Here is a 17,520-nt window from a genome sequence, read left to right as displayed (position 1 = left end):
CACTATGTTCAATTTCTCCTTTCATACTTTTTCATCATCTAAAATGTGTAACTTCGTGATAATATGAAAACCCAAAGATAAAAAAATATTTAAAACAAGACTTTTGCCAAGCAATATATGTCCCCTACCGGCTCCACCATTGTCAGAAAGTCCACCATTGTCAGAATTAAAAAAAAAAATTTCGTTGCCATAGCAACCAGAATTTTTTATGTAGGAACAAAATGAAATGACGTGCATAATGTCTACATTGCCATCTATCCATGTTTTAAGTTTCATGAAAAAATATCAAGAAGTTTTAAAGTTATCGCAGGATCCAGAAAACCACCATTTTCAGCAGTATTTCTAGTCTATTTGTTGCCATAGCAACCAGAATTTTTTATGTAGGAACAAAATGAAATGACGTGCATAATGTCCATATTGCCATCTATCCATGTTTCAAGTTTCAATAAAAAATATTAAGAACTTTTAAAGTTATCGCAGGATCCAGAAAAGTGTGAAATACAGATTGACTGACAGACAGACAAACGGAGTGCAAACCATAAGTCCCCTCTGATGAAACCGGTAGTGGACTTAAAACATGTGCTCAACATCATGTATTTTATAGCAAAATGGTATACCATGCTGTATATTGAAAAACACTAACACTTTTACTCCTCATGTTGCTACCTTTTAGATTGATTATTAATACACAGGTCTTGTGAAACTCTGTCATAAGGAACTTGTGATAGTCAGGCAACCATAAAGTATAGGCAGAGGCGTCGAAGCTGGGGTGGCAGGGGCGGCGGTTGCCACCCCAATATTTTCGGAAAAAATAATGTTGTTATGTTGTTAATTGATCGGTCTCTTTTATATTGATAATCCCTTTATTCTTGAGTAATTAAACATGGGAATCTTTAATTGTCACTATGATCTCAGCCTTTGCTTCTTTTTATTAATATAAAGTAAAAGTATGACATGAAACAAATGTGCCAATATCCAATAGTCCTTAATTATCACACAAAGATACCTGAATTAATTGTAATTACTCAAAGTAAAACGATAATTCTAAAAAACTTATTTAATGTTTTTTACCACTTTTTGTGTCATTTTTAGCTCGACTATTATATATGAAATATATATAGTAGAGCTATCCTACTCAACCATGCGTCGGCGTTCCTGTTAGCGTTGCAATGTTAAAGTTTGCGTACCACCTCAAATATGTCCTTTCACATATTGCTTTTATATTTTGCATACTTATTTACCAACATGATCCAAATTAATAAACAAGAGCAGACAACTGTATCAAGCATATTGAAAGAATTATGGCCCCTTTTCTACTTATATAAATGAAAATTTGGTTAAGTTTTGTGTTTTGGTCCATTTTACTCCTAAAGTATCATAGCTATTGCTTTTTATACTTGGAAAACTCGCTAACTATCGTAAGGAGACTGTACAGGGCAAGTTGCATAACTCTGGTTGGCTTTTAAACGGAATTATGGCCCTTTTTTGTCTTGGTAACTTTGAATATTTTGTTAAATTTTGTGTTTCGATCCACTCTACTTCTAAAGTATCAAGGCTATTGCTTTCAAACTTCAAATACTTTCTTACTATCATGATGTAACTTCACCTAGCAAGTTGATTTGACCTTGACCTTTGAATGACCTTGATGACTATCAAGGTCAAATTAATAGATTTTGCTTAAATTGCCATAACTTTTTTATTTATGATCACATTTGATTCATACTTTGACAAAACAACACTTACCTGACATACCACAATGGACTCCACCCAAACCATCCCCCACGCCCCACCCCAGAATCCCCCCCCCCATTTTTTTTTACTTATTTTTGAAAGATCCTCTATTAAATGACCACACACCCACACTATACCCCCCTCTCCATGATGGCTTACGTTATACTGTCAAGCACTCAAATAGTTGAGCGCGCTGTCCACTGACAGCTCTTGTAATATGTCTACTCCAAACCAATCAACGAATTTCAAATTTCCAAAATGGAATTTCGGGGAAAAAATCCCGAAGAACGTTCTTTCTACCCTTATGATCCCTATTGTTGTGTCCCCTGCTACAAAGTACAAACTGCGACATATAGAGATCACTTCTCCATCGTCTTTCTGTATGCCACAACTTTTGTCATTCTGAATATGCCTGCAATAGACGTGTATAAGGACAGGTATCAGGCATAAAAACGCACCAGAATGCGCCATTTGATGCTAACATTTGAAAAAAAAATTCGGTAGACCCCCCCCCCTTACCCCCAAGAATGGGAGGGGGATATACCCCCTCACATACCCACCCACTCCGCTGACCCAATGTCAATTTGCTTCCAACGTCCCTGATAGGTATTCAGGTATGCATTTATGTGGGTTTAAAAACACTTGCCCATGAAATGCAAGTTTTTCTGCTAGAAATAGGGAGCCTTTTATAAATCAATACAGGCCGGATTCAAATTAATGCTGTTTCAAATTTTAACAAGAGATTATTCTGGATCTAACTTGCAATGAAGATTGTAGTGTTTCTTCTACACAATGCACTATTAATCACTATTAAAGGAACATCCTTTAAGGAACAAACAACAATGAAAGTTCTTCTGGTTTATTGAAAGTTCTACTGGTTTATTGAAAGTTCTTCTAGTTTATTAACAACCTTACTCATCAAGCATACAAATCAGACTCTCGTTGTACATGCTATCAAAGAGGCATTCATGCCGGAAGCGGGTCCTGCAAGTTCCAAACAATCAAATTCCACATAAGGCATATTTGGACGTGAAATCTATATTATAACCAGCCCCTTTTGCCATCGGTCTGCTCTTCACCATAGTATGTTGTAACCTATATACATGTAGGCGAAGTGTAACCGTGATAAGATGGCTGCCAACGATATCCACGTACGGATGTGTTTACAAGAAATCGTTAAATTAGACTTAGAAATAAAAGCTCGTATCCAGGTAACAGTAGAAAAGTTTTTTAATCATTTTCATAAATTATCTCATACACTGTTGAAGTATTGGTCGTTGAACTTTTAAGATTGTTAAGATTTTGAGAATATGATGCATACCCGGTAGACTGACTGAATTCGGATATTTTAAGTATTATTTAATAAATTAATAGTTTATGAACTATTTATGTCTTTCTTGGAACAACGGTTATTTTTTGTGTTATTATCTGGGCTGTATCATTACTCTTTTTTATAGATCGATCTATATTTATTTTAAATGTTTAATTTAACACGAATTTACCAAAATAAAGTTGATTTTAAGGGCACTGGAGGTTTCGGTAAATAACAAGTTCGGTAAATTGGATTTATATAGTGAATGTTGTGGAGGTTTCAGTAAAATGGATCTTTATAGAGGTAAACCTACAATGAGGTGTTCATGACTCCTATTATTGGCTTACAATAACATCAAGGGCATATTAGTTGCAATAATTCAACTCTAAGCTTTATAGCCCAATGGGCTGCTTCGAGTTGCAATGCGCTCTCTCTTGTCCATGGGTGCAAAATGTTATCAACAATGCAAGGGTTAAAGAACACTGAAACTGTAAGAACTTATTAAAGTTTACCTATCTTAACCACAAACTTATCTAAATGGTACCATTAAAGCAAGAAATAATTGATTTTATTGACTTAGGTTTTGTTTTGTACGCTGCATCCACCATATTGAAAAATTGACCCAATATTGGTTAGGTTGCAGTACTCCAGTATTTTGCATGTCAGGTTATGTGCTCCAGCCTATGAAGTCGATAACAATGTGGTATTCGATACAAAATACACTGTTTCAAATTTAAACATAAACATGTCAGCGAGAAAAGTGTGTTGAAACATCGTTGTGTTTTTATAGGGTGCATGCAAAGGATAACATCCGTAGGTAGCCATTCAGGTAAATTTAACATGTTTATGAAGTTTATTCATTATTTTCCTCAATTTGTCTAGAACGACGTCTGTTTAGTGAAGCGCACGGAATAGCCGCGCTGAACTGCACCCATGTTTATGAAGGGGTGCATATGGACTGCCAGAGCCGCCATAGCAAAAATTATCAAAGGCTCTGGGAGTCGGTTTATATGAACTAGGGCATATATTTGTCAATATAAATTGCTGCCATAGATGATTGAGTCCTTTGATGATTTTTGCTTTGGCAGACTCTTGGCGTCAATAGTCCACTCTATCTTTTTAATAGCGATAGTTCCGACACGAATTTCGGTCGCATCACTCCTGAATTTAAAGACACATTTGTGACTATTATGGAAGAACATTGCCTAAATAGTATATATTGAGCAAAATATATCGAAATTTACCTGTTAATAAACTATATTTCGAGTTTGTTTCATCCAATATAAATCCTTGTATAGTAAAGGTTCATTTTATCTCCCTTGGTGGAGGTTAAATTCAACTATGTTTGTAACTGAGTTCGAACAAACAAAGTGTGCAATATGCACAAAACAGTAAGAAATGAAATCGGAAATGATAATCATAAGAAGAAGAAGAAGCAAAAGAATAATTATAACTATTATAACTCAAAATATTAGAATCGACAGTAACGAAATACCCCAAAAGTAATAGGTACGAAATAGCTATGGTAGGAAATATTGATTAAGAAGAACAACAACAACAAGGCCAAAATGGTTGCCTTTGGAAAAATTATTGTTTAATGTCTATGATTTCAAATGAAATAAAGGTAATGTTTGTGATCTTAGTTCATATTTGTCAAACAACGGGTAGATTTTAGATATATACACTTGTAAATACTGTAATTCCTATAAAAGAATTGTATTTATTTTTCGCTATGGTTTTTACAGGCCGGAGTTTCAGCGTTCAGATTTATTCTGAACGTGAATTATTTCAGCTAGGGTTGGTCCCGGCATATATTTGCAAACTGGGGATTAATTTTGAATTGGTTAATTAATGCTTTGCCTACTGTAAAGAATTTAGTGGCATGAATGAGCTACCAATGAAGTTTTTAAAACGAATACTTTTAGGTAATTTAAAATGTAACTTAATTGAAAGTAAATTTAAGATTTAAATAAATCAATACTAAAATTTTTAAAAATTTGGTGCTTTTATTTAAACAACTTAATAGTAATAATAAAGGTTGATTTAAAGACTGAATCAATAGAAGATCTTCAATTAAGTTTAATGCTATTAAAAAATGTTAAAAGTCTTGTAAAATATTATATAAATGATTCATTTAAAAAAATAACAAAAAAACATGAACAAATATTATATATTTCGTTAAATATTGATTTAAGTTTAAATATAAAGCACAATAGTATTTAAGCCACCGAAAAGCACTGAATTTCTCTATATATACACGATGTAGTTTGCCAACATAATGAATATGTTGCCCAGCTCTTGCCACGTAGAGGCCACCTCTTGTAAGAGTCAAATTTTAAATTTCATAAATTCTGCTACTGTTTCTTATCAAAATTGTATATATTACAAAACACCATCAGCGGCCAAGCGCAGAATACTGCGCTTGGCGCAAAAAATGTGGATTGCATCAAATTCAAGGTCAAAGTCCGAGCGCGCTTTATATATAACAATGTTTCATTATTTCTCTCTGGTTGAGAAAAACAAAAAAACCAATGTATAACATATAATATGTTTACGTAATTTATAAAAAGAAATATAATGATACACATGTTTTATAATTTTGTTAAGTGCACGTGCCATTGAACGTTGAGTTAAGCGAGAGATGTGAATTAAATAACACATAATAAAAAACTGATAAAAATTACCTCGAACATAACGCCAGCAGACCCGAATGTAAACACTTCATTTATTCCAATCAGGTAAATAACAAATACAATAATAAAACAGGGGAAGTCTACACTGTGTATTAGCAACCTGCTGGGGTGATCCTTATCTTATCAGCTCAACACACAGGCACCTGGCTACTGTACTGGAAAAATTGGATTTACTGCCAAAATAACTGATTTCATTTATTGCCTGAAAAAAACCGTTTAATACAATAATACCAACTGATTAACTTTTTAATCCGTTTTATTTACCATATATTATAAATAAGACTCATTTAAAACATGGATACAATATAAATAGGACATATTTGAATCTTTAATTTCTTCCAAAAAAAAAATAAGCACTTAGTCACATATAAATAAGATACATCAAAGACACAGAAAAAATATAATAATTATTATTATTAGTAAAAATAATATCGCTACATTCTATTATGATATATTGCAAGAGTTTATTTACGGGTCATTGATGCGTCTTTTCTTTTTCTTCAAGACTGCCTTATGTGCTGACCTGCTTGTAGTAGGAGATGCGAAAATCTTAATCATATAAGAAACAAATATATTTGATAAAATTATTATTATTTTTATCTGATAAACTTTAATTAAGATTTTTCCAATTAATTGTATAAAAACATATATTAAAAACAAAAAAATCAGGACCTAAATACAGGGGTCACGCAAGTGGGCGAAGTGGGCGATTTCTTCGCCCAATCAATCTTAACTTCATATTCATTTCATGAAGGCGATGTGACTTCTCCTCCTTTAAATGATTTACTTTGTGCCAGACATTGACTGATCAAAATCAATTTGTTGTGGAAAATTGACACAGGATGATTCTCAGCCATAAGTTGCCCCATTTACAGGTTATGCAAAGTTGAACATTCAAAAGAACAGTCTGGAGCTATTACACTTCTTGAAATTGTTAATAGATGATGCCTTGATTAATTGCCTTGTGCTGGCTACCAATAACTATGATTCAGCAAAGTTAAATGGCCCATTAAAACAATACATGTACTCAAAAATGATCAAATGGGAAAAGGTAACCGAGCATTGGCAATACATATGGGGCTCGTTTACATGTCTTACTGGAATCTCTGATGTAAAATGAGATTTTAAATGAATTTTTAATTTATAGCAAATATTTGTAACAAAATATTAATTTGATTTAATGTTGAATTGCTTAAAATTTACAAGGAAGTAAAAAGATGCTGAACATTTCTGGTTTTGTTACAATTGAAGTTTTAATTGATACACCTCTACAGGAAAAAAACAACAATATGTTAAAAGTACCATCATAATTTACAATCAATGACAAGAAGAAAAATGAAGCTTTTATACACATGTCCTATTATAAATGAAATGCAGCCTTTTGAAATCCATCATCCATTTCAGTCTCCATTACAGAAATTATTTCAGCAGTAATGAGGGTTACCAGTTATTACATAAATATCATGTGAATTAAGTGTTAAATATATTAATTAAACTCAGTTTAATACCGGTACATCAATAACACAACATTAACACTGAAGTGTGTTTGTTTGTATTTGTAAATGTTGTCCCCAAAAGTGCAAAATGAGAATTGTTTGTGATTTATGAGTATTGGCATGGTGTAATGAGGGGTATAAAATAAGTGAAGATTTGTTTGAACGCTGATCAGAAACCATTTTATCTTTTAGTTTTAGCCTCTCTTGTTCCTAATTTTAGCTGGTGGATAACTCACTTCTCCCTCAAATTTGAACCTAGGCTGAGCCCTGAATCTATCATTTGAAGCAAAATATACATAAAACTAAGATCTATGATGCAAATGTACCATTTCTCCAAAAGATGTTACCACTTCTCCCCATTTTGGCTTTAGAGAGAAGTGACTTGTCCATGAATTTTGAGCCTAGCTAGACCCCTGCTAAATATAAACTTAATATATAAATTACCTCCCTTGATTAGAATATTAATAGGCTGCAAGCCTGGGTAATTAATATTAAAGGGGCCTGATCACAGATTTTGGCATATTTTGAAGGTAGTCATTAAATGCTTTATTTTGATAAATGTAAACATTGGATCTTAAAAGCTCCAGTGAAAAATCAAGAATAAAATTTAAAAAAGGAAAAAATATATCTCGCACCGGGGCTTGAACCAGTGACCCCCGGAGTCCTGGAGTAACAAATGCATTAGCCCTCTCGGCTTTTCTGCCGACTTTTCATGCAGGACGTATTTTATAGCTTATATAAGCAATCTTCGTAGTTTCGTAAATTTAAACGACAACAACAGAACTCTCCAAATTATTCAATCGTTTCGCGTTGCAACGCTTTATAATTTTTAGGTTTTTAATTTTAAATCGTCAAAAGATGCATATAATGGCTATATTAGACTATGGTAAATGTTAAGTAATACTATTTCCTCACAAATATCATAACTAAAACGAAAATTTGCGAATCTGATACAACTTTTTTCAATTTTGTCAATTTTCCAAACCGTGAAAAGATCCCTTTAACACTTTGCAAACATCTCCCAATTGATAACATCAACTCCGTACATTTTAATCAGATAATTTAATTAGTGCCAAACAACTCAATTAGTGTACACGCTTATTGATTAAAGGTGTTATAATCCCTATTTATACCAATTTACCGAAACCTCTGCAGCATTTACGATATAAATCCAATTTACCGAAGTTGTTATTTACCGAAACCTCCATAACTCGATTTGAAAACGACATATATTCGACCAGGGGATGAACATGCAGAATAGTCTCATCAACAAATTCAACAGTACTTCAGTTCCTTCAGTGGATGTAATTTTACATTTGTAAAGCAGTAAAATTTGAATGAGGTAGTGAAGATCTTCCATAAAGAAACAGTGTACATTTCAGCCAGAATAGACGTAACAAGACTAGTGACACAAATAATGAGAAATCACTTCTATTTTTGGCTGGCAGTTCCAGTAGCCTTTGTAGCTCTCTTGTTCCTGCTTGTGGAAAGATCTACAACACACCGTCCGTTCCTAGTGATTGGGATTTTGTCTGCAAGGGAGAATTTCAAACAAAGAAATACTCTGCGTAATACTTGGTTAAAGAACCGCAACTCTAGTGTTAAGTACAAATTTGTTGTGGGATCCAAGCACTGTGATTTGCATGTTTCAAACAGAAGAGATCGCTATTCCTGCAAATCAAAAGAGTTTGAAAAAATTGATGAAAGCATGCGTGATGGATTTCCAATTATGACTTCGTCAGTCGGGATTGCACAAGTAGAGAAAGTATTTTGGAATGCAACATTGAAAGTTCATCATTCAGTTATTGTAAAGAGTTTAGGAGTATCAGTAGCTGTACATGGATCATCTGTTAAAGTTATGATTTATGATGACAGTCGGGATGAAGTTATAGTTGAAGCTAATGGTTTACATGAAAACAATAATTTATCATTGCCCTATATATACACAGGTATTGAACCAATTATGCTTCCAGAAGGTTTTGAAGGTTCTCTTTGTATTGTTGGTGACAATTTAGCTGTTGACAAGCAGACAATGAACAACATTGGCATGACTTTGCCTTATAGTGCTGGTGCTGTGGATATTGAGTACATGGATCAATCAGGGAATGTCCATGGCATAGCTGAGGGCATGTTCTTAGCGTCCATGCATTTGTCAATCAATGATGTGGAAGCATTTCATAAAAAGTTATCTTTGGCTGGCAGTTTAAATGCAGAACACAAAGAGAAGCAGTCTCTGATAAATGAAAAACTGTTAGAAGAAATGAATGTATATCAGGACATTCTCTTGGTTGATGTTGAAGATGTTTACAGAAATCTTCCAGACAAATTGCTACATTTCCATGTCTGGGTAAGCAAGATTTCACCACATTTTGTCCTGAAAACAGATGATGACTGCTACGTAGATGTGGATGCTGTACTGGAAACATTAGCAAAAATACCCAATCAACATAAAATCTGGTATGGACGATTTCGTCATGATTGGTATGTTGAAAGGTATGGCAAATGGGCAGAGAAAGACTTCAGGAGTTCTGAGTACCCAGCATTCGCGTGTGGTTCATGCAACATTGTCTCGGGTGACTTAAGCAGCTGGCTGGCGAGCAATGTGGAGTACTTGCACCAGTTTCAGGGAGAAGATACCTCAATGGGTATCTGGCTGAGTGCAGTTATGCCAAGGTATTTGGAAGATGAGAGGATTCAGTGTGAAAACATGTGTTCTTCAGATGCCATTGTGATCCCAGAACTATCACCTGAGAAAATAGTTGAAAAATGGAATAACCGTTTACAGTGTGGAAACCCATGTGAATGTGTTTGAAATATGGATCATTTTATTAACAGACTGTTAATTATGATGTCATGTCCCTTATACAAATTAACTGCAGTTTTATGAAATACAGTTTTAAAACAAATACATTCTTGATACTGTTAAACTCAATTGTTTGTGTAACAGATTTGTGAAACACCAGCATCTTAAGTTAAGGAAGTACAGTTTGTACCATTGAAATAAATGTTTTTATATTGCGTAACGGCTTAAGAATAGGACTGGTGCAGTTTTATGGATTTTTAAGTTGTGGGTCCACATAACTTCAGGCTACCAGTTAAATGGGTGCATTGAATAGTAGCAAAGACTTAAATTAGCTTCCAAATTCTGTGCAGTCACTACACAATCTCTTGTCTGTATTTTCTTTTGGGTGTCATTCTGTATGGTTATGTGTGGTTTCGCGGCCTGTCAAGATGTATGTCTGATCCAGTCGGTGTAACTGATCAAGGCAAATATTCATCAGCTCCATTCGTAGAATTAAGGATGCAGAATAGACATTGAACAAAGAAAAATGCATCCAGCGTTTTAAAATAATTAGGTAATTGCTTCACATAGAAAATGCTCTTCATGAAGAATGATGTAGATAGATTAGTATAAACTATAATACCAATTTTTACTAAAAATTAAAAGAGACTCCTTACTATATAAATTTCAAGAATATTCTTTATTCTTAGACATAAGTCTAAGAATGATTTGGTGAATACGAGCACTGGTGTGTCTTTCCCCGTGGCAGGATGTTCAGCAGTGTGACAACCTGGAGCAGCTGGAAGAACAGAACCGGCAAGCCAAGGTGGCCCTTGCTCAGCTCAAAGACAAAATAAATGTAAGATCAGTGATTACAATTGAGGCAGAATCCTGCTTCTTAATGCAGGCATTTTGAATTGTGTTCAGTTTTGACACCTGTCGTGCATCATTTTGATGCATTTGTTAACAAGAAGCAAACTTTAAAATACTTTTTATCACTAAATATGTGTTGTTGAATACTATTTCACTCAAGTTTATGCAAAATAACATTTGCAACATTTGTTGACACTTGGTTTTCCGAATCTATTGAAATCCTGGTTAGTTGTCACTATAGCATTACTACATGTAGCTTTATATGTTGTATCTCAACAGTTTTCAATTACAGTATAACTTCTAGCTTAATACCATTTCTAAACAATTCTTTAGTAATCCAAATTATATTTGGGAAAAGTGATTTTCCTATATCACAAATATTTGGTATATTTGTAGATTGCTGTTATTTTATGAGTGTGCCACATTACTTGTGTCAAGAATAATACCTTTATTTATCATTGAAGCAGTAACCAAACTCCATCATAATGGTCTACCTTGCACTCTAAGGCTAGGTCTATATTCTGTAACAAATTTTGGACGTGCGTTGAGAATATAGAATACTTTAGAAAATGTTGTGTTGGAAAGTCTGCAAACTCAAGTGATATTTACCCTTTGATGAATTTGTAGTATTCTTTCTTTAGGATGATTCATCTGGCAAAATCAATACCAAGTACATTGTATTCACATAATACATATGTATTTAAATTTCTTTTTTGCTAGATAAAGTTGATGGCTTATCATTTGTTCTTAATTATAGGCTTAACAATTGGTTCCAATACTTAAATGTGTGTTCATATGCTTAAGAGTGTGCTCAGATAATTTTAAGAGTGTGTTTAAGAGTTCCTGTTTAAATCTATAAATGTGTTTGTCATGTTTGTAGACCTTAGAGCGGCTTGGCAAGGAGCAGGATCGTGAGGAGGACCGGGTGGTTGTGCTGAAGAATGTCGAGAACCATCAGCAACGCATGACCAGGCAACTGAATATAATTATAAAGGAATTTTCTTAGAATTTTGAAAAAAAAATTCTTGATATATTTTGTCTTTCACTATGTAATGGGTGGCTCTTTAGCATTGTGTGTTAGTCGAATGGTGTGCGTCCTCAACAATTTTCTGCCAAGCAATATATCCTTTAAACGTGTTGCAGATTTTCATGAAACTTCTTATATGTAATCCTCGAGCAACCCTCTTTCAAAGTTGTTCAAATTTTTATGTTATTTTCTATATGTACATGTAGTGCACTAGGGCTTATGATATACTTCATTGAATAACGTGGAGAACCAGCCGAAATCAATACATGTATTGTCTTTGGATTTGCTTAGATTTCAATAATCAGGAGTCAAATGACAGGGTTATAATATACAAATGTATATTATAACATTTTGACCATCTTTCTCTCACATTTGTTATTGTATAGAGAAAATATAGTAATTTTGTACAAAATCCAGGAGCTGAGCACAATTTTAGGCAGCCATAGGCTCGAGTCCTGTTAATTTATATATAAAAGCATTATCCAGAAAAGTCCATTCTTTGAAAAGATGTTAAAGCGCAGATACATGTACCAGTCCGCTAAGGTTACATTTCAATTTGCAGAAATAGTTTGTATTAGACATCTAACTGACCTATATACAAAACGCAACAATAAAAGTAAACTCATTAAAGATATGTTTTTTGTTAATCACATTATTTCTATACTATTTCCTGAACTAAATCAAGGCAAGTTTCCTACCAAGTGTACAGTAAACACTAACATATGTATTCTGCTCATTCCATGAACTTTGAAACATGAACATTCCCATATAATTGCATTTTTATAAACTAAATAGTATAGAGGGTAGTAAACCTCATTTTTTGGCATTAGAACTGATGCCATTTCGCTTGAAGTGAATTTTCTCGGTGGACAATGGCTTGCAATCTGTTTAATACAATTTTTAGTCAAATATTATCTGGAAATTGTGTTGGGTCAATCAAACAATGAACAGCATGTGATCAGGTACTGCTACCTTCCTGTAGTGTAGTCCAGAACAGTTATTTTGTTTTGTGTTGGCATGAACTCAGAAAATACTGGTTATTAACACTGGCTAGTGTTGATTTGTGGTACAAAACCACCATCTAAAATTTAAATGTGGTATACATTGTTTATTTCAGTAACATTGCTACACTAAGGAAGACAAACCTCTCGGTGAAGATGGCAATTGATACACAGGAGAGAGATGCCCTCATGCTAGGATCGGAGACCAGAAAAAGGTTGTAAAATAAACGTTGCTTTATGAATTGACCTGGCCTCGATTTATTGATTATTCATAAGTCTGTTTTAACAGGTTAACGCTAGCATTTTAAGCTAACCTGAGAAGAAGGTGCTCATGGTGAGCTTTTGTCATCACCTTTTGTCAGCCATGCGACGTCTGTTGTGCGTTATCAACGTTTGCCTTGTTAACACTCTAGAGAACTGATTTATTGTCCAAGCTTCATGAAATTTGGTCAGAAGATTTGTCCCAATTATATATTGGATGAGTTTGAAAATAGTTTGTTGAAAAACATGGCCGTCAGGGGGCGGGACATTTTTCCTTATATGTCTAGAGTAAAAACCTGGTTAACACTCCAGAAGTCAAGATATTCTTTAAATTGACGTAAGACTTATCGCTAAGTCGGAGCGAGTTACTTTGTGTCAATCATGGCTTGAATGGACCTCTGTGGGTTTAATTTTCAGTATTAAACAATACAATATGCCTGCAAAATCTCATCAATATCCTCCAAAAAATTGTTTGATATACAAAATGACACACACTTTTCATGGAATATAAACTTATTAAGCCCATTTACTGCATGTGTCAATAACATCATTTGCAAGTTTCGTTGCTTCTTTAACTAAGTGAAGTATTCAGATTATTCTTAATCTATTCAATATTTTTATGTCCCCCACTATAGTAGTGGGGGACATATTTTTTTTGCCCTGTCTGTTGGTCTGTTGGTCTGTACGTTGGTCTGTACGTTGGTTTGTCTGTTGGTCTGTCTGTTGGTCTGTTTGCGCCAACTTTAACATTTTGCAATAACTTTTGCTATATTGAAGATAGCAACTTCATATTTGGCATGCATGTGTATCTCATGAAGCTGCACATTTTGAGTGGTGAAAGGTCAAGGTCATCCTTCAAGGTCAGAGGTCAAATATATGTGGCCAAAATCGCTCATTTTATGAATACTTTTGCAATATTGAAGATAGCAACTTGATATTTGGCATGCATGTGTATCTCATGGAGCTGCACATTTTGAGTGGTGAAAGGTCAAGGTCAAGGTCATCCTTCAAGGTCAGAGGTCAAATATATGTGGCCCAAATTGCTTATTTTATAAATACTTTTGCAATATTGAAGATAGCAACTTGATATTTGGCATGCATGTGCATCTCATGGAGCTGCACATTTTGAGTGGTGAAAGGTCAAGGTCATCTTTCAAGGTCAGAGGTCAAATATGTGGCCCAAATCGCTTATTTTATGAATACTTTTGCAATATTGAAGATAGCATCTTGATATTTGGCATGCATGTGTATCTCATGGAGCTGCACATTTTGAGTGTTGAAAGGTCAAGGTCATCCTTCACAAGGTCAAGGTCATCCTTCAAGGTCAAACATCATATAGGGGGACATTGTGTTTCACAAACACATCTTGTTTTAATATAAATCACTTCAAGTAAGTTCATCCTACTAACATCGTGCATTAAATGGTTGAAAATGCAAAGTACTACTTTTGCAGAAATATCAACAGCAAGGAAACTCTAGCAAAAGCTGCCTCCAAAGTCACAGAAAGCTTGCTGGAACTAAACCAGACCATGGATGCACAAGTTAGGAAGGGAAATCTAACATTAACTACCCTAGGTTTGTGAAGATTTAAAAAGTTTTAAGCTTGTTTGTGACTTTTTTAGGACTTCTTGGCTTTCCAACTATTTAAGGTTCCATTCCTATGCAGATAGATGTTTTTCATGGTTCATGACAGTTCTTGTAACCTACTCACACATATCTTGGGCGATAAATCCGATCCAAGCAGTCTATTATTACAAATTGCTGCTACATAGTTTCAGTTACTGATAACTGCCATAGTTGAATCAAGGGTTTGAGGAGAATGGCAATCCATAGAAATCATTGAATGACCACTTTCACTTAAGTTATGTGCACTGGCAAGGATTAAAACTCATGATCCTTTGATTTACTATCTAACACAACCACCTTTGATATTTGGGCCTGACTGTTTACTGCTGTCAGACTAGCTATGTATACTTATTTCGTTCTTTTTCCAAACATCCATTTGTTATCATATAATTATTTGCCACTTTCAAACATTATGCAGAGGATGCTCTTGTGTAGAATAAACAAGACTTAATAGTTTCTATTATTCAATTAGCTTTATATCAAGGTCTCTTTGCAGAATCCTCATCTAAAAACATCACAGACACCCATGAGGAGTTTAAATCCATGGGCAGCCATATACAGAATGCACGACGCCTGCTAACGAAATACAGTCAGAGGGAGCTCACTGACAAAGTCCTCATATTCCTGGCATTGGTGTTCTTCTTTGCCACTGTGTTGTATATTCTTCAGAGAAGGATATGGAGTACGCGTTCAAGCAACTCCTGAGATACCTGTGATAATATAGTATGAACAATATGTGTGGTAATAGTGGCTTTTAAAGTGATATTATGGGCATCTAAAAGTTTATAGGTGTCTATCGCAACCGTTGTTTATTTTTGGTGTTTTCACTTTATATACACTTATATTTGTTAATGCAGCATCAACATACTAAAACAATATACCAGAAAGAGAAAAATAATGCATTTTAATATCAACCGTACTTTCGTTTGACAACTGATCATGCATGTACGATTTGAACCTAAATTTAGTTTTAGTGCAGATTCTTTCATACGACACAAAGACACAATTTTGTTTTACGAATCATTTCAGCTTACAGGACTGGGTGGGTCACTTAAGAATATCGAATATAAAATATACTTTTATAAACAACTGGTAGCAAGATTAGTAGCAGATAATTGATCAGTAACCACATTTTACTAACTCTTTTGACCTGTTAATTCTTTTCAGCTCAATTCAACAGTGCAACATGCCCATAATATCACTTTAAAAATTATTTTGGAGAGACTGTAATAAGATGTCTTTCCTGTTAAAACTGTTTTTCAAAATCTTAAGTTTTTATACCCCCACAAACGAAGTTTTGGGGGGGTATATAGGAGTGAACTTGTCTGTCTGTCTGTCAGTCGGTCCGTGTCCGCTCTCTAAGTCAAGTAGTTTACATCCAATCTTCACCAAACTTGGTCAGAAGTTTTATCCAGATGATCTCTAGGCCATGTTTGAACATGGGCCATGCCGGGCCAAAAACTAGGTCACGGGGTCACTTAGTGCGTTTTTTTAACATTCAGCATGGTGTCCGCTCTCTTATTCAAGTTGTTTTTATCTGATCTTCACCAAATTTGGTCAGAAGTTTTATCTAGATAATCTTAAGGCCAAGTTCAAACATAGGCAATGCCGGGTTAAAAACTAGGTCACGCGGTCACTTAGTGCATTTTAAACATTGAGCATGGTGTCCACTGTTTTTTGTGAAGACAACATGCTAAATATTCTGTGTCAATGCGGCATGTGGGGGTATTCGTCACGTCTGTGACAAAGCTTTAGTTCTGGTAAAAGTGACCTTTCTGTAGCTCTTATAATTTCCCCCTGGGAAGTGATAGCTACCAATGTTGTTTGCGAGGAATGTGTGGTCATCAATGAGACATAGCAAAACTGTGTTTTGAATGCAAACCTCTACACAGGGACAGAAGTATAACATCCAGAAAATTTACCAGAAATTATGATGTGTGTAAATCATTAGACCATATCATGTTAACATGATCAAGAAAATTTGAAGTAAAAATCTTAAACAAATAGATCGTTCAGTTTTTGTTAATTTTTATCAGAATTCTTATATGTAATAAAATGCAGTTATTTTACATAAATGTGTGTTTAGAGGCCACAATAAAACGGAAAGATTATCAATATGTTTGTTGCTAACGTGTATATATTTTGCAGAATTATGCATGAATATAATCATATAGTTCTGTTTAGTAATAATCATGCCACTTCAGATATCTATTGATTCAAGTTTGTACTTACAAATGCATATAATTTAAATATGCCTATTGTTTTCATGCAATTATGTAGATATCTATTCACACAAACTTATGGTTACTCATGCATATACAAATAAATACATACATGTATTGTTTTCGAAAGAGAAACATTGTAAATATTTATTCCCAGACATGTGACACAAGCTTCTTTCTTCAAATACTGTGGAAAATTGAAATAAATTGAAGCTTTTTAATTTTTGTCCTTGAATAGATTAGCATTCTCAAGCACTACCAGTACTGGTATATGCCCTAGCTTCTTACAGACGATAATGGCTCACACAAAGGTATTAATGGTATAGAATATACTTTAGTTTATTGGTACTTAGTTCATTACAGATATTCTTCATGATTTGTATTTATTTAATTAAAATGTACTTAAACATGAATATATTGTTGGGATTAAATAAACAAGAAATGCATTGAAAATAAAAATGGTGTTGAAATTAAAACTGTTGTTATTTCTGTCCTA

The 17,520-nt window shown here is 34.1% G+C and overlaps 1 protein-coding gene across 3 annotated transcripts; it reads left to right on the top strand.

Moving 5' to 3' along the window:
- The first annotated feature begins 2,806 nt into the window (after positions 1-2,806).
- LOC127843112 (vesicle transport protein SEC20-like) lies at positions 2,807-17,500 on the top strand. Of its 3 annotated transcripts, none has more exons than XM_052372924.1 (6): positions 2,807-2,942; positions 10,784-10,873; positions 11,768-11,859; positions 13,032-13,130; positions 14,630-14,751; positions 15,299-17,500. In XM_052372924.1, exons 1-6 carry the CDS (start codon positions 2,862-2,864, stop codon positions 15,505-15,507), a joined length of 693 nt encoding a protein of 230 aa, XP_052228884.1. In that variant the 5' UTR covers positions 2,807-2,861; the 3' UTR covers positions 15,508-17,500. The 3 variants fall into 3 exon arrangements, with proteins under 3 accessions (XP_052228884.1, XP_052228883.1, XP_052228886.1); XM_052372926.1 differs by lacking the exon at positions 2,807-2,942 and adding an exon at positions 4,353-4,667; XM_052372923.1 differs by lacking the exons at positions 10,784-10,873; positions 11,768-11,859; positions 13,032-13,130; positions 14,630-14,751; positions 15,299-17,500 and adding an exon at positions 8,615-10,701 and having other exon boundaries at positions 2,855-2,942.
- The last annotated feature ends 20 nt before the right edge of the window (positions 17,501-17,520 follow it).

This window comes from Dreissena polymorpha, chromosome 8 (assembly GCF_020536995.1).
Source record: "Dreissena polymorpha isolate Duluth1 chromosome 8, UMN_Dpol_1.0, whole genome shotgun sequence".
NCBI lineage: Eukaryota > Metazoa > Mollusca > Bivalvia > Myida > Dreissenidae > Dreissena > Dreissena polymorpha.
The sequence above is the reverse complement of the archived record's forward strand: the minus strand, read 5'-3'. Positions and strand labels throughout refer to the sequence as shown.

Coding starts and splice junctions, on each gene's coding strand:
- LOC127843112 (XM_052372923.1), top strand. CDS start 8,650: ATGAGAAATCACTTCTATTTTTGGCTGGCAGTTCCAGTAGCCTTTGTA.